Source organism: Podarcis melisellensis, assembly GCF_964234715.1.
Source record: "Podarcis melisellensis genome assembly, chromosome: 3".
Taxonomy (NCBI): domain Eukaryota; kingdom Metazoa; phylum Chordata; class Lepidosauria; order Squamata; family Lacertidae; genus Podarcis; species Podarcis melisellensis.
The window spans coordinates 16231818-16259053 of NC_138530.1; the positions used below are offsets into that span (position 1 = coordinate 16231818).

The following is a 27236-nucleotide window of genomic DNA, read 5'->3' on the forward strand; positions in this document are numbered from 1 at the left end:
CCTTTTTAATTTGTGCCTTGGAGCAATCCCATATCATGTTGATTCACTTTCTTAGGTCTTCTCTAAAGCATGACCTTCAACATTACAGAACTAAACTTTCAGCTTTGTATCACCAGTCTTCATTGCATTTTGGTCTAATTGCTCAATTTAGTTTAGCTGCAGCCCAGAGAACAATGTATCTTTCAAAAGAAAACACTGCATTCCCAGCAGCAAATTATACACTCCCACACACAGAAAAAGCAACAATTGCAGGAGTTTGCATGGTGTTACTGAAAGCTCTCTCAACAAAGGGATCAAAAGCACAGCCTCTTTACATAGGCTAAAACGGACTCCAGTGGATAATGGGAGTGGCAAAGCTTTCCTTACCAGACTCCAATTGTCACATCTTCTTCTGGTTGTAGGTAGTAGTTACAGGTGTGGTTCAGACCTTGGTCCTGAGGCTTTTTCAAGTCAATGAAGTAGGGTACTCTCACTGGGAAAGAAAATAAATATCAGTTTTACATTCCGTTTACCTACTGCTTGAGACCAAACACCCTTCACCAAAAAATAATTTTAATACAGAACCTCATAATGGTTATTGCACTAAAATTAAAATGCATTGGCAATGGCATTTTCAAATTTCATGAAAGAAGTGTATTTATTAACTGCAATGGTTTATTGTCAAAACAGATACCAAAGTGGCTGCCCTATCTCCAAGAATCAGAACAGATAATTTAAAAATATTATTTCAAAAATCCTGGAGACCTAAATTTGAAGGGCAGAATGGAGGACAGTTTGAAAGACAGTGCCACTAAGTGACAGTTTTACCATACTGTATACAAAGCATTTGAGAACATTGACAGTGAACTTACTACTATCAGGCAGGCACAGATTTTAGAATATGATCATCCCAAGCACAACATGGAAGATGTCACTAAAGAGAGCAGGCAGGGAACAATTGCTTTTTCACTAACTGGTACTAGAACATTCACTGCAGATGCTAACAAACAAACAAAATTTCCAGGCAGCATCAAGCTTTTCCTCTATCAGCACTTCATGAGCAAGTAATGAAATACAGGCAGATGCTAACAAACATAGATCTTGGTATTCTTTTCTTTCTTTCTCTCTCTTTCTTTCTATTATATAAAATCTGACACTGGATTTTACTGCTGGGAACAGCAATCGAGAGAAAGTTGCATGTGGCTATGCAAAATGATTGCAGATCCTAATTTTTTATTCTCATATGCATATGATAGGAGAATTATCATGCACACAAGTTGGAAATGCTAGAGCCTAGATGGTGTCTTTTGTATAAAAAACTAGGAACTTGTATATTAAAATGTCCACATGGTTTTAAGACACACAGAGAGAGGGTGGGAGAGAGAGAAAAGCAGGATTCTTACCAAAATTTAGGAAGACAAGCTTTGCCTGAATAGCGGGACAAAGTTTTACTAGAAATGGAATGGCTATGTACACTCCCAACAACCAGATTACTACCTTCCGCAATCGAAACCACATTCCATGTCTCCTGAAAAAGAGGAGGGGAAAATATAATTTCAGACTACATTCAAGACACTTGTGAAGCAAGATCTACTCTGCCAGGAATATAGTGGGTACTATCATAGAACTGTAGAGTTGCCGCTGAAAGTTCAGGCTACTTCCATGCTCAAATACATAGCTACAGTCATCTGTTTTAAAACATGTATTGTTAACATTAATAGCTTCCCATTTTTCTAAGCACAGCATAGACAGTTCCAGCGTTGAGAACACTTCTATTATTTATACACTGCCATCACTTTACGTGGCCCCTTGAAAAGAGTTGCACAGAGAGTTCTTGACCAGGAAGCTTAAAAATTACGCTGACAGGAGGATGCAGAAGGCAAGAGTAATAAGAGATGAAGTGAGGCGTCTCTTTAAATGTAGGGGGGAAGCGAGAGAGATTTCCTGATCTGTCAGTGTCATGATTTGCCCTGGTACTGTTACACACAAAGATGCATTGGGGGGAAACAGATATATCTGAGCTGCTTGCCAAATGTCCACAAATGGAGCTTACTCATAAGTGTCAGTCTAATTACATTTGGGAAACTGTTCTGTCTTACTTTGAACTATTCTTAGCATAATTTCAGCATCATCCAGTTTTACGCACAGAACTAGAAAAGCAAAAACACCCTGTTATTACAATTACAAAAAGAGATAGAAGTCTGGAACAAAGACCTAAGGATATATGGGAATTTCCTCACACAATCTAAGTTGCTAGTTTTCTGGTGTATTAGAATTTGAACTTAATTCATAAACTGGAATATCCAGGTTTGGGCACGCTAAAGAAAGTTAATTTGGTATTTCTTAACAAGTGAATTTGAAGCTGCGTGTGGTTTTTATTATCACCACTACTAATACAGATAGGAATAAACTAGCATAAGCTAAGGAGGATAACAATAGAAATGTCAACAGGCACCAATAAATACAATACACAGGCGAATGTACAAGAGTATGCCTACTGGAATTATTTTTAAAACTTTTCTCCTTTGAAGGGTAAGACATCATGCAACATCACAAACATTTCTGGAAACTCCTCGCAGCTTCAAGGGCAAATTTTATTGCAGGATTGTGGCTACATGAGAAATATATGCCCAAGGCCCTCTTATGCATCCCAAACTAGTTGCATAGTTCTTTAGCTTCAGGAAAAGAAAGCCATGGACAAGAGGCTTAGTCCACATTTTCCCATAGAGGAGTTGACTGCCAAAACACAGATGGATCTAAGAAGTCATGGATCTTCAGAGTCATCCCAAGACTTTAACCAGCAAGTGGGGGGGGGGCTTCTTTCTATATGGCGGCTGCAGTCTAACTTAGTTCATTGAAGCTTCTGTGAGCTTGCAAACAGACCTCGTAGCCAGAGGTGTTTAAGGGAGAGGCCCAGAGTACTGTGTCCCAGTGTGCCTAGGACTAAGAGACATGGAGGGTGAGGAAGCTGCTGCAGACCTGCAACATTTGTGCCATGTTTTTCTGCCGGAGAACATGTAACACAAGTATTTTAGTATTTTGTAAAATATCAGAAAGGGGAATGTTCAGGCAGGTAGAAAATACACAGAAAAGCATCATCAGAACTGAAGTGCAGGTTTGTTGCTAAAAAGCAGTCTTAAACCCATTTGATATCCTCTAATACAGGTATGCTTGTCCCCCTTATATCACAGGTGGGGAATCTTTTTTCAGCCGAGAGCTGCATTCTCTTCCAGGCAATTGTCAGGAGATGACATGCCAATGCTAGGTGCGGCCAGAGCAACCAATGTAAATTTATCTTTGTACAGTAAGCTCATTTCTGCACACACCCTTTTCTATTGTCCATCCAGGCAATCACAAGCATTGTCCTAGTTCAAGGACATATTCCAGCCATTCAAGGAGGGTGGCAAAGCAGGGCTGGTGAGGGCCAAGTCCCAAGAATGAGACAGAGAGGCTTGGCGGGTTACAGGTGGCCCCCAGAGCCGAGGTTGCCCATGAGTGCCTTACATGCACCACACATTCTGATTCTACTTCTAACCTATGGCAAGCATGTGGAGGAGCTCAAGAACCATCAAGCCTATAATGAATGACAGGACTGACCAGTTTTGCTCACCTGCAAGGATGGGCAAACCTGACAAAAACTCTTGTTAAATGGTGAACTGATCCCTAGCAGATACCACACAGCTCATTAACTCTAGAGATTCTTGTGGAACCAAGCATTTAAAGAACTAGCATTTTACTAAGTCCAACTCCTACCTGCATGACTTGGGTGGTTTAGTAAGTTCCACTCATTGTGGTTTGTATATGAAGTTGCCTATCTGATCCCAGGTGTCATAGCACCAGATGAAAACCTAGATTCTTGATACTTGGGTTGTATGGCAAGTTTATCCTATATGTCTTTTCATCACCGATACTCAGGATGTGCTTATCTGCGCATATCTCCAGCTCTGCATATTCCCCCCTCCCTCCTCCATATGTTAATCCGGTGTAACCCAACCTCTCCTTAATGTATTCATGATGTAACTGTGATGTATTTTGCACTGTATTCTGGGACATGGAGGGAAGTTTCAAAAGTTCATGTCACCCCTTTCTCGCTGTTCAATCTCGCCTTGAACCTGTTGCGCAATAAACTTGGATCTTCTGCAGCTTGCTCCTGTCTCCGGCTGAGCTCATTTTCCCCCGCAGGGACCCGCGGACTTAGTCTGACGAGCTGGGTGGCAGAGCAGCCTCGCACCCAGATTTCACCATAACACCCCCTTCCAAAATTCCTTTATAAAACCCACACCTTCCCCAGCTGCAGTCCATTTACTTTAATTGCAGGTTGGACTACTCATGAGTAAGTAAATGCTGTGGCAGCTGCTTCTTCCCTTCACCCACAGAAACCTTTTTCTGGGCTGCCTCATCTAACTATTGCAAGCAGTAACCATTAATGCAACATATTTACCAAATTATCAGGGCAGTACCTGTTTAAAAATGGATCCAGGACAGATTCAGTATCATTGTTCATCAATAACCAGTATCATTGTTCATTCAGTATCATTGTTCATCAATAACCAGAACTACTACTATGATGTTGCTGGGTTTTTATTATTATTAATTATTATTATTATTATTACTACTGGCATGAACAGGGAGTACGACTGAAGTCTCTTTCATAGAACTTCTTTTTAAACAGAAGAGGGCATCAGATCTTAATCAATTTTCCCCTGTGCAACAGTTGGAAAAAGTTTTTAAAACTGGCTTATTTTAGATTTGCCCAAGCTAAATTATTAAGAGCACAGTCATGAGACAAATTCACTTACTGAAAAGTTAGCTTGTTTTTTTTAAACAATTGCATTCTATGTAACAATTGGAATAATTCACAAAGGAGGAGAATGGGGAAAAACAGGAAGCGAAACCAGTCACAGTCATATGACTCCCAGCGCAGCTTTGTTGCTCAAGCAGTTTGCAGATAAGGGCTCATGCTTCTATTAAGTATTTGCAGACATTTCTGCTTTAGTACAAAACCAGTTAGAAATAGGTTTTCGTTTACAAGCTGCTTCTGTGATAACTTTCAATTTAGTGCAAAAATGTGGAAATAGGGGCAAAAAGGCTTCTCAGTAATTCAATCTTTGAAATATTTTTCAACCTCTTGCAAAAGTTAATGTGTCCACCAAGAATGCAATCTATAATGTACATGCTATACTTCCCTTATTGTTGCAGCCTGCCGGTTGTAAAAAATACTGACTTAGCAGGATTTGGGGTTATTCTGCAATTACATCTTATGACTCCGTTACCTTTAGTCTCTATAAGCTATATTTTTGGTCACTTTTTTACTAAGGTAACTCAAAGTAACTTATAATACATAACACCAGCATAAAAAAACCCAAAGAAAAATCTAAAAGATAATCCTATTTTTAAAAGACCCACACAAGGATGCTACAGATAATTAAGAGCCAAGGCACTGGATAAAAATAAATGCTTTTTCCTGATGCCTAAAGCTATGTCATGATGGTGCCAGGTAAGCCTCCTTTGAGAAAGTATTGCACAAGAGAGAAACCACCACAGAAAAGGCATTTTCTTGTGTTGCCACCCTCCAAACCTCTCAAACGGGCACACAAAGAAGGACATCAGATGATGACTGCAAGGCCTGGGTCAGTTCATATGGGGAAAGGCAGTCTTTGAGGTATTGGGGTCCTGAACCACATGAGGCTTTATAGGTCAAAATCAGCACATTAAATTGGGCCCAGAAACTAATTGGTAGCCAATGTAGTCAGGCTAGGATTGGTGTTATGTGCTCTGACCATCTTGCCCTGGTGAGTAACCTGCCCACCAAATTCTGCACCAACTGCACTTTGCAAATCGCGTTCAAAGGCATCACCTTATGTAAGTTATTGCAGTAATCCGACCTAAAGGTTACCAGAGCATAAACAGAAGTCAGGCTATCCCTATCCAGATAGGCATGTAGCTGGACCACCAGCTAAAACTGATGAAAGGAACACCAAGCCACAGAGAGCACCTGAGCCTCAAGCAACAAGGATGGCTCCAGGAGTACCTCTAAGCTATGTATCTGCTCTTTCAGAACGACTGTAACCCCATCAAGAACAGGGAACTGGAGGGTAGGACCCAAACCAATGGCTTCAAGTTTACAAGAAAGGAGATACTGACTAAACATCAGGAAGAACTTTCTGACCGTAAGAGCTGTTTAACAATGAAACGGACTCCCTCAGGAAGTTGTAGTCTATCCTTCCTTGGAGGTTTTTAAGCAGAAGCTGGATGGCCATCTGTCATGGATGCTTTAGTTGAGATTCCTGCATGGTAGGGGGGGTTGAACTAGATGACCCTCAGGGACCATTCCAACTCTACAGATCTATGGTACCATGAGTCTACCTCCCATCCACCCAGTCTCGGAAACCACCCACTAACAATGTTTCAGTCTTAGCTGAATTGAGTTTCAGTTTATTGACTCTCATGTAGTCCATAACTGAGGAAATACATTGGTCCCCCACCACACCTGCTGTACATTTTAGAGCAATTAATTCATATAATGAAGATTCTCTCTTGCACACAAACACAGGTGAATTACTCGTCCTAAGAGACTACTGAATGTCAAATCTATTAGGCATTGTTAATAACAAAGTAAATACAGTATACAGATTCTGAATAAACCAGGAGTTCGTATTCACTATTAGTTTACAACACAGCATTTTACCCTTAAACTACGCTTAAAGTCATAGCTCAGCAGTGCAGAGCAAACTCCTTTGTATACAGACTCTCACTTGCTTTTCCTGTTAAGTGTTTCCATATTGCGAGAACTGCTGCCAGAGAGAATAAATACATAGTGTTACGGAATGGAAGTCAGTATAAATCAACTTTATATGTATATATTCAGATCAGGCAGAATTTTAAATAGCGTGTTAAGCACATGCTCTGCAGCATCACAACTCCACACACAAACATACACTATTCCTATTCAATTATTATTTGTTTCTTTTCTGAGGGCACAACCCAAATGGTGGCAAAAAGATTTCTCACTACTGAGATGAGAACTGCCTAACCTAAGCCAGCCATCACCACCACCCTGATCTCTCACAATCTTCCACTGGCTCCATTAAGTAATAAAGAGGTGAGACAAGAACCAGAGCGCCATAGGCAATTATATAAAAGGACCTGGTTGTGTATTCATATTAATTTCTATTTGTCATTGGACTCTAGCCCGAGATGAACCAGACTGTCTGTTGTACACCTCCCTCTGACCCCAGTTTCCAGGTTACTGAGTCCTAGACTTTGACTGACTCATCCTACAGCTTCATCAACAATCATTACCTTCTAGTATTTAACACCAACTCCCAATTATGATTTGAATCTTATTTCATAGCTAATAATCAACCTTTTGTCTTGTGACTCAGACCTAAACCTTGGTCTTGTGCCAGACAGATAAGCCATCTCTTATAGATCAGCAGTCAGGCATGCCAATCTTCCAAAACCACAGAGAACGTAAGACCTAAAGGACACCTTTAGGGCAAACCAGCCTGTAACACATACTACTCCACAAACACCTATATTAGTCAGTATGACCTAAAAGAAAGGGTGCCAGCCATTTTAACAGTTCTCTGCCTAAGCTTTGGCCCCAGAGGAACCTAAGAATTGGCTCCAAGCAATGGGGGTGGGGGGACCCATGGGGTGAGCTCCTGTTGCTCGGTCCCAGCTCCTGCCAACCTAGCAGTTCGAAAGCATGTCAAAGTGCAAGTAGATAAATAGGTACCACTCCTGCGGGAAGGTAAATGGTGTTTTCGTGCGCTGTTCTGGTTCACCAGAAGCGGCTTAGTCATGCTGGCCACATGACGTGGAAGCTGTACGCTGGCTCCCTCGGCCAATAAAGCGAGATGAGCACCCCAACCCCAGAGTCGTCCGTGGCTGGATCTAATGGTCAGGGGTCTCTTTACCTTTACGCATTACCAAAATGCATCTGAGATGCCAAAGTGGGCTTTGATGAAGAACAGCTGACTCCCCCATTACCACTTTCTGGCCCAAACAGGGTATGCACCCTTAAAATCCAATTTCCGACCCCAAAGATCCCTTTGGGGAATGTAGTTGGCCCACTTTTGCTGCTAAAAGATCATAAGTGAAGGAGGAATTGGGCTCCCCTGTGCTTTTGTGCATCTGTTACTGATGATTAGCTCAGTATCATCTGCCTAACTGGAAGTGGCTCTCTGGGGTCTCAGATAAGTGTTTCCATCAGCCTTGATACTAGGGATTGAACCTGCGAACTCCTGCATGCAAAGCATGCTGCCCTGCAAGACACCTATTGTCTCTGTTCCAAACAACAATTGCTTTAGCTATTTAAAGCCCTTTGCACAAACACTGAATAATTACTCCCAATGGTGGTAGCAACTATGACACTTTGGGGATGGAGAAACAGAGACTGTAGGGAATAGTTTAAGATTTATTTTTCCTTTTGGCTCATCTTCAGCAGCCAAAGGACTTTGTTGTCTCGTCTTTGTGTGTCCACAAGTCAAAACAGTGCAAAATGAAGACTTAGCATCTAGATTTTCTTAATTGCATGTAAACCATGTAGAAATAATAAAACAAAGTAATGTTTGGGCATTTCTTAACTGCATGTAAACAAAAATATTAGTGTTATTGCTACAGACGACAATTTACAGAACAACATAAGCAAAAAGTAGGGCCTCTCAAGGAACTCCCAAGGGGAAAACAAAGAGAGGAGAATGAGAGGCCAGGGTAGTAAAACATAAATAGATGTAGATGAAGTTAGACATACTTGGGTTTCATTTGGGGGGGGGGGGAATAAGGGTTATGAAAGGGTTTGCAGATAAAGGTAAATTTCAAAGAAGGATTTGAAAGAATTTATGACTAAGACAGACTGAACCATTTTAGAAAGTAGGAGATTAAGTTTGGATTGCGGAGGATAGGAGCGCAATGGCCCTCTCATTTGCCTAGCTAGGAATGCTCATGAAGTTCCCTTGGCAATCAGTATCTTAACTGCAACAATATCATTTAAAAGCTTGATATTTTTAGGATGATGATGATGATAATGTCCTATAAGTAACACAGAGATTTTGGAGGGGAAAAACCCACTTCCAGACACAGTACACAACATGTTCATGTGTGGTCAAGAAACGTAGTAAAAAAAGAACACTCAGAATACAAAATGCTATAACAAAGCCTGCCAATACATAGAAACAAAGAAGTATTGAAAAACAGATATATACACACCCTCACAGTGTCAGTTGGGGAAAAAAACACCATCTATATCATAGAAACAAGTTTTATTTTGACCCCCTAAAGTAATAAAATAAATAGGGCTTACTGTAACCTCATCTCAAGCATATCAAATTTGCTTCCTTTATTTCACTCTGAACTATAAAGCTGATCAAGCTGTATCGCCAGCTACATGAACACGTTAACAGTATATTTTTGGAGGACAAAGTAAACAAAAGACATGACCAAAAACAAGCTACATACATAACTGATGCATCTACACGATACAAAGGACCTTGTAGAATGTAATTTACTGATTTCATAGTAAGAATCCAGTCTTCATGACTGGGAAATTAAAAATGTGACAGAAAAACATACTAAAGGATATGAAGGCAACTGGAATGATTAAAAGTCCATGGTTTTTGTAGCTAATGATTTAAGAGCCTGCTGATTTTTCAAAAGGCTGGCTCAAGTTTCTCAAATAAGGAAAATATCTGAATAAAATATTGTAAGAAGCAACACCTCTGCCAATTGTAGTTTGTCATCATCAAGGTGATAAGATTTTTGTAAATTGCAGAAGTTAGCTACAAATAATGCATACAAAGCTGTGCCCTACATAGTATATTATTCCAGATATGGTCCTCAGTACCAAACATATTTTTCTCCTCTCCTACATTACAGCAAGGGGAGGGGGGACACAGAGAAATAGTCCTCACAGAAGCACAGGAAAGCCCAAGTTTCTTAGAAAAATATGCAGTTAACAAGTAGCCTACGAAGAGGAGGTGGAAAGGCTTGAGGGCAAACAGCAGCAGCATATTGAAGGACTTTTATATCTTGTAAAAATCAAGTTTCTAATACTGTGCCAGATCATTACTGTGGTTGATTTCAAAGTCATTCATTCAGTAATCCTAACACTACGAATGCATTTGTTTATACATTTGTTTTTCCAGCAGCAGGTTCAGCTATGATATGAGTACTGGACTTCTTAAGAAAGTTTTCCACTATAGATTGCATGAAAAAGATCACATATGTATTTTTTTTTAATGCCCTCTGTACTTCACTGTCAGACAATGAAAAAGTACACACAAGTAAGCTATAGCAGGCTAAGTACAGAGACAATTCAAGCTACTTAATGGCTGTGTCTACACAAAACTAAATAATGGTTTTGCGTTCAGAGAACAAGCTTCAATGAGTCTTGGGACAGTACTCTCTTCTCCTCCTCCAGTATGGTTTCAAGATCAGAAGCTTCTGCTTCCTTTTTAGATTAACCAGCAGTTCAGTGTGTTGCCCAAACCCTAAATGGTAGCTAATTTTAACTATGGCAGGTTGAAATATGCAAGCTTCATAAATTACAGTTTGGCGCTAGCTTTTTGAACCAGTTTATTCGGGTTCAAATAACACAGAGGTTGTAGGATGTCATCCTCATAGATACACCAGAGGAAGAGGAAAGAGCAAACAAGTCTAAGGCTCTTTGTGGCTTTTTCTCGTAACACTAAACTATGGTTTAGCATTACATCCAAACCACCCCATTATTTATACTGATGCCAAACTCTGATCAGTGTCAGACTGAGATAATGAGACTCAAAAGTAAGATAGTTTAACAAGGTTGATTGGCAATTAAGGTATAGAAAGCTCAATGGTACAAAGGGAATGTAAAATAACCAAAACAATTTACATCTCCAGTAGAAAACTCTCCCAAGACTTTACTGATTTACCGAAGCATGTGAAGCACATGCTTCACAAACATTTTAAAGCCCAGATTCTATTTCCTGTTAAAGTTCCACAGAAAGCATCTCTGAAAGAGAATTCTGACACTGCTTTTAAGAGTAGACATTGGTGGACTAATGGATTGACTCTGATAAAGCAATTTATATATATCTAGATTTTAAAAATGGTTGAACCTCCACTCATTTTAAAGAATACTATCTTATTGCACAGGGAAAGCTCCAAGATGTGGACTAAGTGAGGCAAAACTATATTCACTTTTCAGGATTACACATAAGCCTGTGCACCAATTTATAGAAGCAGGAAAGGTTCACCAAACAATTTCAAAATCAAGTTGAAATAAACTGGTCTCAAAATTAAAAATCCAGAAAGGGAAAACTTTGAGGGAATATTTAAATCTTGTTTTTATTTAGCAAAGGTAATATTATAAATATTTTAAATAAATGAAATATTTATGGTGTTTCTGCTTTAAGTACTCATTGTTAACAATGCCTGAACTCAAAGAGGAATTGAAATAGAAAATTTACGACAGCATAATGAATTACATTCATACCAGAAGCAAAGAAACCTTAGGACAACTTAATAAACGTAAAAGAAGCCTGAGAGAATTGTCCTGAAACAGCTCTGAAATTGTCAGTTATTAAAGGCACTTTTAACGCATGCTTCATCAAAAATGATGAAAGGGTAAGAACATTCACAAGACCAATTTAAAATAATAAAAACTAAAAATTAAAATAATAAAAACTACAAATCAACACAACCACAAGAAATGCTAAAAATACAAAATTAAAGCTTAACCTGTCCATCCAACACACACTCTAATGACCTACAAATGCAAACATGAGACTCTTTAGTAGGTAGAAAAATGCTAAATGTGTTGGCACCAGGAATTATTTCACTGGAAAGACACTCCACAATCAGGGTACCAACAGATTAGGCCCTTCTGTGCATCACCACATATTGTGCACCTGCCACTGGTGGATCCCAGAAAAATGACTCCTCTACAGATTATGACTCTTTTGTACATGTATGAAGTTTATAATCCTATGTGACTGAGAAGTAGGTTCTGTTGAACTCAGTGCTGCTTACTTCCAAGTAAACATGCAGTGGGTTGCACCCTATGTTCTTCAAGTGCTTATTGAATGATAATTTCATTTGCTGAGAAGTGATCTTTGTGAGAGAAATTCTTGGATTTCCCCACACACATTTATTTGATAGAGATCAATTGTGATGAAGTGATGGATCTGACATGCAGGCACCCAGGCTCATTCCTTGCTAAACTCTGAAGTTTGCTACATGGCCTGACCAATCCTTAGACTAACCTTGTTCACAGGTTGCTGTGAGAATTAAAAACAAAGATAATCACCACCAAGTTCTAGAGCACTTATAAATTGCAGTGTGTATAAATTGCAGGGAAGAGGTGGTCAAAAACTGATGACAGTGTAGAGAGGACTAGTCAGCTAGCTGCAGAGGAAAAGATGAAATGAGAAAACATTTGCTATTATGATGCTGAACAGGGGCTTTGGCTTTGTACACATTAGCAACATAAAACATAGCTAGATCATTATTTTTCTCAATCCAGATCAAAGCTGGTTTGGGGGGAAATAACTCAAAACCTAGTTTTACATAAGAAACAACAGAATAGATGTGGATTGTGGCTAATGTGTGTACACCGCTTCCCAAACAGCAGTGGGAGTGTGTAGGATGCAGAATAAACAGGATTGTGGAGACAGCTATATTATTATTTAACTACAACTACTCCCATGCATGGGGTTTGTGAGGCAACATCTTCAAACTAATGTATACTCTGGTGGCGCCAGAGATTCCGGTGAGGCTTGAAACTAAAATAGGGCATGCTCAGAGGACACCTTACATTTTATATTTATTTGAGATTTAATTAATCTTTTCTACTTTAAATCTACCGTCAGAGATTATTGATTAATGGTTACTTGAGATTTGAAGGCTTGGAAGGTCAGTGATCACAGCTGTGAATTCACCATGCCTAATTACTTGCAGCAAGTCCCAGCAACCACAGTAAGGTAAAGGTAAAGGGACCGCTGACCATTAGGTCCAGTCGCGGACGTCTCTGGGATTGCAGCGCTCATCTCGCTTTATTGGCCGAGGGAGCCGGCGTACAGCTTCCGGGTCATGTGGCCAGCATGACTAAGCCGCTTCTGGAGAACCAGAGCAGCGCACAGAAATGCCATTTACCTTCCAGCAGGAGCGGTACCTATTTATCTACTAGCACTTGTCTGATTGGCAAGCCCTAGTCCCTTGTCCCTCCTAACCACAATAAGACTTTCTACCAATTAAACATGCATGGAATTAATATGAAGGTCTCATAGTGTGCTGACCTCCAGCACCTCCACCCTTTTAACAAAGGTGACAAAGAGGAGAAGCACAGATTATATAAACAGTGGTACCTTGGGTTAAGAACTTAATTTGTTCTGGAGGTCCATTCTTAACTTCAAACAGTTCTTAACCTGAAGCACCACTTTAGCTAATGGGGCCTCCCGCTGCTGGGAGCACAATTTCTGTTCTCATCCTGAAGCAAAGTTCTTAACCCGAGGTAATATTTCTGGGTCAGTGGAGTCTGTAACCTGAAGTGCCTGTAACCTGAAGCATATGTAACCCGAGGTACCACTGTATTGTCTTTTAAACTGTTATTGTGTACAAAGGCAAAGTCCCTTTCCAGCAGTATAACAGGCAAGCATTTTCTCATTTAATCTCTTCCTCTGCTTCTAGCTGACTGGTACTCCACTCATTCATCAGTCTCTGACCACCCTCACCCCCATCATTTACTATTCTCTAACACTTTGCAATTTAAAATACGGAACGGGAAAAGAAAAATGATTGTGTGCGTTTTAAAATATGTGTTGTTGACAAGCTGAGTCAGGATGCGAGGAGGAGGGGGAGGGAGAAAGGAAAACCTCCCTCTATCCTACCATTGGGTCAAGGGCACATAGTTTTCAATATTTTTCGGGGGGGCGTGTGTGTGAAGATACAGTAGTTCATTCATAAAAGGTTTGTAACCGATAACCCATTTTGCAGCAAAGCAAAATGCTTATAACTAAAGACAAACACCATTCGAGGTCGACTCAAACATCTCACAGCTCTGTTTTTCAAAGCCATATCGAACCCCCCCCACCCCCACCCCACGAAAACATCCATCCTCCGCAAACCTGAATCGCCGTCCGGCTCTAACACACCCTCCTCTTCTTGGCCTGCAGCCGCACTCGGTGAACCCATTGCAGCAATAGGGGAGGGAACACCCAGCAGCGAAGGCCTCCGACCCTTTCACGAGCAAACCAGACAGCCCCCTCAGGCAGGGGCTCATTCCGTCGCAAGGGCCGCCTTCGCCACCTCCCCCCCCCCCACTCCCGTAACCTAGAACCAAAAGGCGGACGGAGAAGAACACAGCCAAGGGCATTCCAGTATGAATCGCTCGGGGCTATGGCGGCTGGCGGCGGGGCTCAGGAGGGTTGCCATAGTAATGCCAGGCCCCCGTGTGAGGGTTTTTCTTGGGGGGGGGAGAGAAGCGGCGGCGGTTGAAAGGGTCAGAAGGCTCGGCGACGTTGCCATGGAAACGGGGAAGGCCGAGGCCGGGCTGGCGGTTGAAGAGAAGATGGAGGGGTTGCCATAGCGACGGGGGCCGGCGGGGGGGGGGTTCGCCTCACCTGCCGAGCGTTCGCTTCATGCCAGAGTCGGCGGCGGGCCGGGAGCTACCAGGCAGGCGCAGGCTCGGTCTCAAGCTGAAGCCCTTATCCGGCTGCTGGGAGGAGCAGGAGGAGGAAGACGCGGCAGCCGCTGCCGGAGCGGAGGAGGCGAAGCGCTCATGCTCCAAGGTGACGGACTCGTTCCGCTTTCTCATGCCGGCGGTGCGAAACGCGCGGGCGGTGCCAGCTCAAGCCGCTCGAGGGAAGACGCCTCAGTCCCGAAACCGACGCTGGCTTCCCCTACATTATGCCAACCACAGCCCAGCAACCGAAAGACTAGCGGCGCCTCTCCGGCGCCACCAATCAGAGGCGGCCTCGGCCCACCTGACCTCCCTACGTGGTTACGTCACAGGGAAGGGCAAACGTGACTGCCTCCTGCCCTCGCTTTTATTTAAAAACATGGTATTGTTTTGCTCACAAAAAATATGGCTCCCGCGTCGTCGGTTGCCCTCATATCTGAGTACAGTACAGTGTTTGCAAACGCCTTTTCCTCTTCCCCGCCCCACTCTGCCCCGGCCATTTTGAATGAGGGCAACGTGAAGTCACAAGCTGGCAGGCTGAATTCTAGGCTTCCCATCCGACATTGCGGCAATATTATTATATTATATTATATTATATTATATTATATATTATATTATATTATATATTATATTATATATTATATTATATTATATTATATTATATTATATTATATTATATTATATTATATTATATTATATTATATTAATGTTTTTTGGACCTGTAGTCAGTCATCAACATGTTAAGAGGCTACACTCTGAAAACATGCTGCGGACAGATGCTCTTTATAAAAACTTGAATGCAAGGTCACATTTTCCAAATCTCTAGTAATAGCTAAATTGCCTCCAAAATTCCAGCAGCATGATTCCTATGTTTCTGTTATTAAATGCTCTTTAACCTGCATTCAAGGGCTTTTGCTTTTTGCACAGCGCTCAGCAGGACTGGCTCACCTATGACAAGGTGAAGTGACCTCCACAGGGAGCAGGATCCACAGCAGCAGCAGATCCAGCCTCTAAGGGATACATTAAGGTTCTGCAGCAGCAGTGGCTGTGGGTGACATGCTCCCAGTGGCATAGCGTGGGTTGTCAGCACCCGGGGCAAGGCAAGTAATTTGCACCCCCTAACCTGTGGATTTGCCCCCCCTAACCCTAACCCCCAGACGTTGCGCCCGGTGCGGCCGGGCCCCCCTGCACCCCCCACGCTACACCACTGCATGCTCCTTGGAGTCTGGATCTGTCACCATCTCAGCAACCCCACTTCAGTGTTGCCTCTACATCAAGTCTCTCAGCAAATAAGAGGCACTGCTGGTCTCCTCCTACCCCTAGGGAGGAAATGCCCTCCTACACCTAGGGAGGCTGCCCTCTGGTCTCTGCAACCACACAGCATAATTTAGGCTCCTTCCCTGCTGCAATGGTTTTTGATTCCCACTTCAACAGCTGGGTAAAGTTGATTTGATTCTCCCCTGCTCCCAATGTAGATCTTCACTTGTTCCTGAAGAAAACCCAAGACCTTTAAGAGTCTCATGCCCTGCTGACTGAGCTATCCCAGTGTGTTTGGCTGCATCTTTATCTGTATCTGGCTGTCTCCTTGTTGTCCTTCTGTTGGCAGGTGAATACTTTCTTGTCCCAACAGGCTTTTGGGAACTGACTGGGTTGGTTGGTGTTTTGTTTTTGTTTTTTGTAATTATTTGTATGCTTTTTCTAGCTTTTATATATGTATATGGTTTTATTTCTATCAGTGTTTGTTTTTTTCAATTATTTTTTTCTATGTTTTTAGCAGTTTTCATTTTTATTTGTAAGTCTCCTGCCTTCATCTCCACCATGGACACAAGCCATGTGCAACCCATCAAGCTGGCCTGAGTCACCTAAGTGCTGGGCTACACTGGTTTCAGAGACATGGCACCAGATCCGTGTGCAATCCATGGATGACACTAGACATCTACAAAATGAAAAGCTCAGTCTGGGAAGGAGATGATGTGCTGGAGGCTGGATGCGAGGCCCGATGGTTGTGCTGAGGAGCCCTGCTTTTGGCCATAACCCAGTGGGGTCAAATTCTCTGGAGTAACATGTTCGTAAACTGGCCAAAGCTGATCTGTTCCCACCCACGACTTTTAAAAAGAAGAAAAAGGTGGGTTAAATAAAAATAATAATCATCATCTTCTCACAGAAGACTTACAATGTGAGATTTTTTACAAAACGAAACAAAACCAGCTGAATCATGAAATGAATGTCACTGCAAAGCTGCCGCAGGAAGAAAGTGGGAAACGATATTTCCCCAATGGAAATGTTTCACACCTTCGGTTGCCTGACTCAGATCCCCAACGATCTCTCTTCACGCCAGCTGAATCCCTAACGGTGCAAACGTATGCACAACTCCAGAGGTCTCAAACACTCTGGCTAGGTTCCGATACCGTTCTCCGTGTATTGTATTGCAATTCCAAACAACCGCCCGCCGCCAGCTATAGGAAACAGCTGCGAGGGAGAGCTAAGTTTGTCCCTTCCCTTTTCCCGTACCGTAAGAGGCGGTGCTTCTCTCCCTCGCCTCGCCTTTCTATTGGCCGAGGAGTTCAGTGGCGCGGGTTTTGCTGCCGCGCGCGCCGAGCGAAGGCCGTTGCGCGTCTGAGGGGAACCGAGCAGTCCGGCCGCGGCCATGTTCTGCGAGAAAGCGACCGAGCTCGTCCGGGAGCTCCACCGCGCCAGCGACGGGCAGCTTCCTTCCTTCAATGTGAGCCTTTGGCGGCGCGGCCTCCCTTCCCTTCCCCCTCCTCCGAAGGGCCGCCCTGAGGGTACTTTTGTGAGAGAAGCGGACGGGGGTCCTTCGGAACTCCCTGCCTCTTGATACCAAGCCTTCCCTGAATTCCTACTTAATAATAATAATATTAATTTTACCCCGCCCATCTGACTGGGTTTGCCTGATACTCAGGAATGGCTCTGTGGCTTTTACCCTGCTTTAGCATTCTAACTTCTTCTATGTTTTAATGTATTTCCCCCCGATTTTATTTTATTTTTACTACCAAGCGGTGTGTAAATTTTATGAAACAAACAAATGATTGGATGGCTGGGATTGCTCCACAAGGCTATTCCTTCATGAGGTTGCTGTTAAAAGCAAAAAGGATGGAGAACTGGATTGGCGTTAATGCCATAAAGCCCACCGTGATAGAGGGTTTGATGGTGAGTGGGAAGAGGTAGCAGACTAAACTCTTGGTAGCCATTTCCCTCATGATTTGAGTGAGTGGATCTGGGAGTACCTGACTGCCTAATAAAATAGCGTTCTAGAATATAAAAGGCTTCCCATTAATTATCTGGTTGGCTAGTCAGCCTGAGACTGAAATCCTATGCATGTTCACATGGGAATAAGCTTGCTGGGATTTACTTAGTGAGCATTTCCCCACAAACTTTACAAATATATGGAGAGGAAAGTTGGACTGAAAATCTAAATGACTACTGCGCCTGAAAATCAGCACTTAGGTACATCGCAGTTGGCTTGGATGAACATCTGACCAATAAATGTTTCACTGATGCACCTGGAGAGAGAAAGAGTGGTCTAAGCTATATAGATTGTACGCATCTTTTCTTCTTTAGCTTCTGTAGAAAATGCCCAGCAACCCACACATGACCATAACAGCTGAGTATTTTCTATGAGTTTTGTAATCATGCTGAACCACTCACATGTCATTGTCTTATCTAGCAGCTCAAAAGGAAAAGAAGCAAAGGGAAAACTTCAGAATATTGATAGAAACAAATTCTGGATAGTGGACAGAGAGGAATAGAACTAGGATAGAAATATGTATGCATATTTGAGTGTAGAGTTGGCACATGTTTTCTATTTTACAATGTTTTAAATAAATATTACAACTGGTGATATGCTGGCTAAAGCTAGCATATGTGTGCATTTCTCCTGTCGGTTGAGTTGCATATAAATATTTCTGTGGTGGTGGTTGATTGCTACTTCAATTTTCATAAGAAAAAAGGCGTGCATTTTTATTTATTGCATTTTTTGTTTGAATTAGGCAGAGTAATAATTTCAAATTATTGATGAAATTGATACTTTCCATGTTGCAGGAGGATGGACTCAGACAAGTACTTGAGGAGATGAAAGCATTATATGAACATAACCAAACTGATGTGTAAGTAAGGTTCTTTCAGGAAAAACAGACCAAAAAAAATCTCTGCTAAAAGAATTAAAAAATAAGTTGCAGAAGTGAGAAATAAAAGACTTTTTAATATTATGGAAACTTTATAACTACCATGAGTTTTCCACGTAACTTTGTGGCTGTCAGCAGACTTGGACTTGGTTTAGTACGCAGCCTTGTGTGACTGTTCTCTACTCCCACATCCTCTGGTGCATGCAGAAAATGCTGTGGAAGAGTGGAAGGAATTGGTCTCTCACTTTGGTAGCAGCATAATCTAGTGTATAGTGTGATGGACTATGGCAAAGATGACCGTGAAGATCAGACACCAAGATGATTAAAAAAATTAGACAGTGGGAAAAAATTATAGAGCATTTTAAAGACCACGGTAGTTATCTAAAAACACTATCAGGATTGTCATAACACTTATAATGTAATATCACTTAAGTTAAAAAAGGGGATACAAAATGAATTTGAAAAATGTAATTAGATGCAGTAGAATGAACAGAAAAAACTGGAAGCCAGGGGAGGGTGGGGGGAAGTCTGGGGATTTAAGTAATCTCAGATGTGGAAAAACTGAAAATGATTTAAATGTATAAGGATATTGTTAAATGAAATAAAACATTTTATATAAAAAAGATAATACCTACAGCCTGCTGTACCATTAACTGAGATTCATCTTCCTCACTTACTTTGTAATGGGCTTTAGAGAGAGGCAGGAATTGTAACATCACATTTTGACTGCTTCTGCCTTCCCTAAGCCACAAGTTGAGGTGAGATAACACTCCTTCAAATCCTTTCTTTGCCAGCCACTGGAGGAAGTAACATGGCTTCTTGAAAGCCTGCTGTGAAGTAATAAAAATGCCCCATTCCCCAAGACCATTGTGTGTGCCCAAGGACTTGGGTTGAGTCTTGTTTAACTTTATACTGGAGCTTAGAGCTAGACCAACCCTGTCATTCCCTGCACCACAAAGTTCTCTCTTTCCAAATACAGTACTTTGCAGATCACAGAGAAACTGAAAGGGAAGGGATTTCTGTGCAGAATAAAGATTGTTTATTTACTTATTAAATTTGTATACCATCCATCCAAAGATCACAGAGCAGTTCACAACATAAAAACACAAAATGAGAACATAAAATACACAATAAAACAAACAAACCAATAAGCCCCTTCGCATAAACATTTAAAAAGCCATAGAATGTCAAATCAGTCAAAGGCCTGGTTATAGAGAAATGTTTTCGCCTGGCAGCTAGATATATGTAATGAAGGTGCCAGGGGAGCCTCCCTGAGCAGAGCATTCCACACACAAGGAGACACTGCAGAAAAGGTCCATTATCGTGTTGCCACACTCTGGAGGAGGCACATAAAGAACAGGCTCAGATGGTGATTACAGGGTGCTGGTTGGTTCATATGGGGAGAGGCAGTCCTTGAAGTACTTTTACATTGCGTTTACTTAATGACATTCTCATTCATAATTATTATTTGTGTGTTTTAATTATTGATGTTTATTTGATTTGTTGTGAGCTGCTTTTTGGAGAAGAGCAGCGTGCACACAGTAAAATAACTAATAATGCAGTAATTGCATGAAGGGCTAGGTATACACACTAATTAAAGTGGTCCGCCTAACCACAATGTGTACTTTTATGTTTCTTGCTTGCAAAGTGTATGTAATATAGCTTGTCCTTCTATTATCAGAAATGAAGCTAAATCAGGACACAGTGAGCTGATTCCAACAATCAAGTTTCGCCACTGCTCTCTGCTGAGAAATCGCCGATGTATTGTTGCATACCTGTAAGTTTCTTGCAGTCATCTGTGACTAGGGAAATGAGATAAAAAGCATTTCAGAAATTGTTTCCAATTCCAAGATTTTATTCCTTCACTTCTGGAACTGGTAGATTTCAGAGGGATTTCCCAAGGTCACTGGATTTGTTTGGGCTTATCCATATAACCTCACAAATCATTCCCTGTGATTGATACTCCTGTGATTTGTAGGAGCAGTTTGAATAGCCTCAGGCCAGGAGCTGGTAAACATGGCACTATAATCCCAAATCAGGGACTGTTGCGATTCTCCATACATTGAGCTGAGCTGTGTAACACCAGAGCAAAAATCTTTTTTCATAGTTAGTTAAGGAGTTAGTTATCATTAAGGGATTAAATGATGTCTATTTCTGATTATGAATACTTTTGTTATGCTACCATGTTTGTTTTCTCAGGTATGACCGCTTACTTCGCATCCGGGCGCTTAGGTGGGAATATGGTAGCGTGCTGCCAAACGCTGTCCGATTTCACATGTCGACTGATGAAGTAAGCCAGTTTGTTATATGTACAGGTTGAAAGAACAATAATTGTACTTGAAATAAAGGAAAGTATACAGAGTATATTATTCATAAATGTTGAGTAACTAAGCCATGTAGGCACACTTAAATAGACACTTGTTGCGATTTAATGTAAGCTGTAGCACAGTGGCAGAGCACATGCTTTGCATGTAGAAAGTGTCAGGTTCAGCCCCCAACTTTGCCAAATAAACTAATCTGATAGCAGGGCTGGGAAAGATCTGCCTAAGAGCCTGGAGAGCCCACTCCCAGTCAGATATTAACTGTGGACTGCTTACTTGCTAATTCTGCTTACTTGCTAATTCATAACTCTTCTGTTGCACATTGACAAAAAAGGAGTACAGTCATACCTTGGTTTTTGAACAGCTTAGTTCTCGAATGTTTTGGCTCCCGAACACTGCAAACCCAGAAATGAGTGTTCCGGTTTGCAAACTATTTTTGGAAGCCAAACGTCTGACGGGGCTTCCACGGCTTCCGCCAATCAGAAGCCGCACTTTGGTTTCCGAATGTTTTGGAAGTTGAACGGATTCAAACTATACACCCTATAGAGGAGGCTAGATTGAAGGAAGCAGTTCCAGAACTCACACATTACTCCTCATATATCCCCATGTCTTTTGTTTTAAATCTTTAGGTAATTTCTTGCTTGACAGTTTGAAAATAGTATTTCAGGATTAATTAAGCCAACTTTTTTATAATTCCAGGTGGTGTGGTTCAACCAGTATAAAAAGTCTTTGGCTACCTATATGAGATCTTTAGGAGGAGGAGACGGGTTGGACCTCACACAGGACATTCAGCCCCCCAAAAGTTTGTACATTGAAGTAAGTGAAATTTAGAACTATGGAAGGCTTATTGTATTTGGATGTCATTGGCAGTGTAGTCATATGTAGGTACTAAGAAGTCAGTTCCTTGTTTCAAACTGGAAGCAGTTTGTTGCAGGCAGAGGAATCAGAAATGTAGAGTTGGAAGGGACCCTGAGAATCATCTAGTCCAACCCCACAAAGCAGGAATATGCAGCAGTCCCATATAGTGTTTGAACCTGCAACCTTGGTGTTATCAGCACCTTTTCACAGAATTGTTGCAGTTTATTATCACAGATAATAACTATTGTTTAACAGGGTAATAAAAAGCTAAATGAAACTTACTGATGTATTCATATATTGGAAGTATGACTCCTTTTGTCTACATATAGCTTTGTTGTTTAGTTGTTTAGTTGTGTCTGACTCTTCGTGACCCCATGAACCAGAGCATGCCAGGCACTCCTGTCTTCCACTGCCTCCCACAGCTTGGTCAAACTCATGTTCATAGCTTCGAGAACTCTGTCCAACCATTTCTTCCTCTGTCATCCCCTTCTCCTTGTGCCCTCAATCTTTCCCAGCATCAGGGTCCTTTCTAGGGAGTCTTCTCTTCTCATGAGGTGGCCAAAGTATTGGAGCCTCAGCTTCACTATCTGTCCTTCCATTGAGCACTCAGGGCTGATTTCCTTAAGAATGAATAGGTTTTATCTTGTTGCAGTCAGTGGGACTCTCGGGAGTCTCCGCCAGCACCATAATTCAAAAGCATCAATTCTTCGGCGATCAGCCTTCTTTATGGTCCAGCTCTCACTTCCATACATCACTGCTGGGAAAACCATAGCTTTAACTATACGGACCTTTGTCGGCAAGGTGATGTCTCTGCTTTTTAAGATGCTGTCTAGATATTGCTAGATATAGATATTGCTACATATAGATAGTTTTTCTTAACACAGACTTCCTGACAGTACTTTAAATTTGATGGTTATTTGTTTCTTTTTACAGGTTCGGTGCTTGAAAGATTATGGAGAATTTGAGATTGATGATGGCACAACAATTCTGTTGAAGAAGAACAGCCAGGTATTTATGATAAGATGGCAAACAGAGCAAGAACTCAATTTGGGTTCCCTGTTGTTTAAGGAGCTAGATGGAAGTGGTTCTCCTCTGCTTCTGGCACAGTTTAGGATACAGGAAGTTGCCCTATACTGGGTGAGGTACAGTTAGCCTAGTATTTTAACTGGAGATCCCAGAGATTGAACCAGAGCCAACTCCAGGTTTACATGGGCCCTTGAGATTCTTTCATTGTCCTGCCCCTCTGTCCTATAAAAGTCCACTGGCTGATGGGTGAGGGAAATCTCACACACAGCAAGAAAATTGGGAGGAGGATGCAGCAGTGCTGATGAAGAAACCAGTGGCATGGCGAGGAAGGAAGGAGCAAGGAGATGGTGCAGCTGTCTGTTTGTGACCTTCTGTATGCAAAGTGTGTGCTATGGTTCCTCCACACACTCATTATGCTTACCATTGTCAGCTTTCATGTCATTCTACTCATTTTCATGAAGGAAAACACTGGAGCCATTTTAGTACTTTCTATCTGGAAAGATTCAAAAGCATTTCATTATGTTGGTTTATTTAAGACATTTATCTACTGCTTAATCATTCATATTTCTAAACAGTGTTAATAACAGCAATGCACAGAACATGGGATTTACAGTAGCTATGGCTAAAATAGCAGGGGTTATTCTATTATTGGACCTCAGTTGAAAACAAACAGTACAGGTAGAGCCAGGAGTTACTACCTTAAGTACACCATAAATACGACCAGCTTTAGCTTTATAAAGGGGACGATGAGAGATTGCAAATGTTTGCCTCAGCTTCGAAAATTGTTTGCTTCCCCACAGCATTTTTTACCACGCTGGAAATGCGAGCAGTTAATCAGGCAAGGAATTTTGGAACACGTCCTTTCTTAACTTGCTGTTCGCAAGACTGATTTAAGTACCTATAAACATTTTAGCAGATTTTAAATGGGGTAAGTATAGAAACATGCCACAGTGTCTTGTGTTTTTGAAAAAAAATGCAGCGACTTAGTTACTGTTGTGGGAACTGCATGGATACTTAGTGAAGAGGACAAAGAAGAAGATGATACGATCAACAATTTTAAAATATCTCTATCCCAAAACAAGTGGAATTTCTTTTAAGCTCATAGCTTGCCTTCACTTCTGGACACATTTTGAAGTATCATGTTTTTATTCGCTGGCCTTTTTGTATGAACCAGACATCGTCTTACTGTAAATGTCATTCTTAGAAGAAAGCAACATTTGTACTATTAAGTGTGTGCATTGTTAAAAGACCTCTGAAACGATGTAACGATAAAGTTACTCAAGGAGCGATACAGGTTAAGTTGCAGGTTAATTGCTGATAACACTTGTGTTTTCTCTCTAAGCTTTTATGCTATAGTTCTCATTGAGCAGGGCCTTGAAATAAATGAACTACAAGGCTCCTTCCAACTCACAGAACAGAGGTGGGCTAAGTTTTATTTGGCCTGAGGCCTTGACCAGCATTCAAGTGGCTGCAGGCCAGCAGTGGGCGTGACCATTCCACATGCACACAGATGCCCACTTTCTACAACTGATTTGTGCAAATTGGCTGGGTGGAGAGACTTGTCACCCCCTCTCCACTCATCAAAACATCTACCTGATGACTAGGAAGGAGGTGATTTGCACCCCGCTCTAGCTACCGCCCACCTCAATTCTGTGTCCATTATAAATAAATGGCTCCATTGTCAAGCTGTTTCTTGTAAGATGTTCAATAAAAATGTTTGTCACTTGCACCTTAAGCCTGTTAGCTCTAGTCCTGTCCACTGGAGCAGCGGAAAACGTAGCTTCTGTGTGTCAGCCTTCATCCTTTCTCTTCTCTAGTTAAACATACCTAATTCCTTCAGTCTTTCCTCATCGAACTTGCTTTCCATACTACTGGCAATCTGTACGCCCTTATCCACTGTACCCATACCAGACTCCAGATGAGGTCTGCATAGTGCTGAACAAATTGCAGTACAAGAGTTGAATGGTTAGATGTAAAATTGTATCATTTTGCCTTAATTACCAGATTGTACTTTATTAAAATTCTTGGTCAAATATCAGGAAATATTTATCTCCAATTTCATATGCCACAAAACTTCCAGAAGTTACGACATTTCGCCTGCATTGAGGTTGTTTATAATGAGTCACTCTCGTTTCTATCAAACTCAAGAGTAAGCTGCTGTTTAGCTTGTGCATAACATACTTGGTCACAGGACCACTGGTTGGGGGAGACTACAGGGAGCCACAGACTTTGGCTGTCCTCCTGGGCAGAAGATATAGAAGCATGATTAGTTGCACCAACAGGGTAAAGAACAGCTTCTATCCATGGGCTGTTAGGCTGCTGAAAGAAAAGATAACAGGGCAACTGACTTTCGGGTTTGGTGGGTGTGCGTCAGTAAACGAGGGGAATTAAGACGAAGAGAGCTGAGTGCAGGGTGCTCGTGTAATCTCACTGTATACAAGTTGTACAAGTGACAAAGTATTTCAAAAGATTTCTGCATTGCAGGGGATTGAACTAGATGATCCCAGTGGTTCCTTTCAACTCTGGAAATCTGATACATGGTGTCTCTGTCCATAAGCAAACAAAAAAAACAAACATAAAAACTCCACCAAAACAATTGCTCTTACTTCAAACTAAATGAGATTTAATCCGCCAAATAGGAAGGTACTTTAAAAAGTAGTCTATTTTCTGCATTTGCCTTAGTTATTTTAGGATAGGCTCTTAGCCATGCCGTTCCTCTCATTTAGTTAGGTTCCAGCTTTACCTATGTTTGCTGCTCTCTCCTGACATATCTACCCCAGCCATTTGCACACACAGAGAAAATCCATTGACTTCACAAGCAGTATAAATATCATTTAATTAAAAAAGTCTTGTCAAATTTTACCAAAAAGGAGCATACAGTAGTTTTTTTCCTGTTTACATCTGATATACACTGATTTAAAGAAGTACATATTATACTTGTAGAAAACTGTACATATATATACACAATACAAGCCAGTGTACAGACCAGAGTGGGGGTGAGGCACGGGGAGGTAAGAATATTGCAATCACAATAAATATTCAGTCCTGAGACAGAATGAGAGCCAAAGAGACTTCCGTGAAAATGATCAGAAGGCACTAAAAGCTTTAGCTTCCCCATTGCAAAAAAAATAAATAAATGAGATGGAGTAGTTTATTGCTACTGACTAGTGGAGCTGCATCTCCCTCTTCAAACTTATCCCTGAGAGTATGCTTCTTATACTGCTTTCTGTGATGGTTTTCCCACATGAAAGAGATGAGGGATCCTTTGAATATCATGTCCTTTTTGAGTCTCATGAGAAGTAAATAATGCTCATTTGGCCAAGATCAGAAATGTATACAGTGAAGTGGACCGCTGCATGGAGTATTGCTTCTACCACAGATTGTCATTTTTGCTTTAATGCCAACAACTGAAAAGCAGATTTCATTGAGATGCCAGAGTTATTTCTCTAACTAATTTGTTCAAGGATGAGATTTTCTCTTCCAGTATTAAATTTCTGTTGTCTGTGTTCTTCTGCCTCTGTTCTGTAACCTGCAGAGTTTTCATCAGCTGTGCATTTTCCACATACAGGTCTTTCAGTAATAGATTCGACTTGGCATTTTTTTCAAACTGGAAAATAAAATGAATAGCGCCGCATTAGTCAGTGTTTGGTGATGATACAGAACTCAAAAACATGCTGCTTACTGTTTTGCTAGAAAATCAGTCATTTCACTCATGAATATTAACTAGGAAATAAGCAAGTGATATGGTCCACTGGTTTTAAGTTTTAACAACAGGTTTAAAGCAGGCTAACCTATGATGCTCTATGATATTTGACTACAACTGCCATCAGTCCCAGCCACCGTGGCCATGGATTATGGGAGTTGTAGTTGAAAAGCATGGAGAGGAGGGTCACAGGTTAGCTGCCCCTGCTTTGAACAATTGTTTTTATATCAAGACTTTAGGAGGTGACCACCATTCTTCTTCGTTCCCAGAATGTAGCCCATCTTAAACAGAAAATATGAACCAGTGCAAACATAGGGATAATCATGTATTTAATTAAAATGATGGTTCTTAGAAAGTTGTGGTAATTTTAATGTTTTAGTGTTTTAACTTTTGTACACTTAGGTATAGTGGTTTTTTCTTGATTTGACTTTTCTGTAAACCACTTGGAAGTAGCAATATGACTAGAATAATCCCTTTTCATCCATCTTCCCTCTGTTAAAAACATAACAATTTATGTCAGCACATTTCCCATTCCTTTCGTGTTTAGA

General features: G+C 41.3%; 3 protein-coding genes across 7 annotated transcripts in view; 1 reads left to right on the top strand and 2 right to left on the bottom strand.

The window, feature by feature from the left end:
* The window catches only part of ABHD12 (abhydrolase domain containing 12, lysophospholipase), a 31118-nt gene extending 16009 nt beyond the window's left edge, over positions 1 to 15109 (bottom strand). Inside the window, exons 1-3 of one of the 2 annotated variants that reach the window (XM_081904238.1) lie at positions 14580 to 15109; positions 1383 to 1507; positions 367 to 472 (exon numbers count right to left, since the gene is read on the bottom strand). In XM_081904238.1, coding sequence (XP_081760364.1) covers positions 367 to 472; positions 1383 to 1507; positions 14580 to 14773 — 425 coding nt within the window. In that variant the 5' untranslated portion in view covers positions 14774 to 15109. Of the gene's footprint in view, positions 1 to 366; positions 473 to 1382; positions 1508 to 14084; positions 14473 to 14579 lie in introns of those variants that run through there. The other variant, XM_081904237.1, reaches the window with a different exon arrangement.
* Positions 14624 to 26122, top strand: GINS1 (GINS complex subunit 1). 2 transcript variants are annotated; one of them, XM_081904494.1, is made up of 8 exons: positions 14624 to 14747; positions 16416 to 16763; positions 18698 to 18762; positions 20462 to 20557; positions 20980 to 21070; positions 21801 to 21917; positions 22893 to 22967; positions 23786 to 26122. In XM_081904494.1, the coding sequence occupies exons 3-8, from the start codon at positions 18728 to 18730 to the stop codon at positions 23852 to 23854; spliced, it is 483 nt and encodes a 160-aa protein (XP_081760620.1). In that variant the 5' UTR covers positions 14624 to 14747; positions 16416 to 16763; positions 18698 to 18727; the 3' UTR covers positions 23855 to 26122. The 2 variants fall into 2 exon arrangements, with proteins under 2 accessions (XP_081760620.1, XP_081760619.1); XM_081904493.1 differs by lacking the exons at positions 14624 to 14747; positions 16416 to 16763 and adding an exon at positions 17111 to 17360.
* Positions 25797 to 27236, bottom strand: part of NINL (ninein like) — a 52908-nt gene continuing 51468 nt past the window's right edge. For all 3 annotated transcript variants that reach the window (XM_081903748.1, XM_081903750.1, XM_081903749.1), the window contains exon 24: positions 25797 to 26592. In XM_081903748.1, coding sequence (XP_081759874.1) covers positions 26407 to 26592 — 186 coding nt within the window. In that variant the 3' untranslated portion in view covers positions 25797 to 26406. The remainder of the gene's footprint in view (positions 26593 to 27236) is intronic.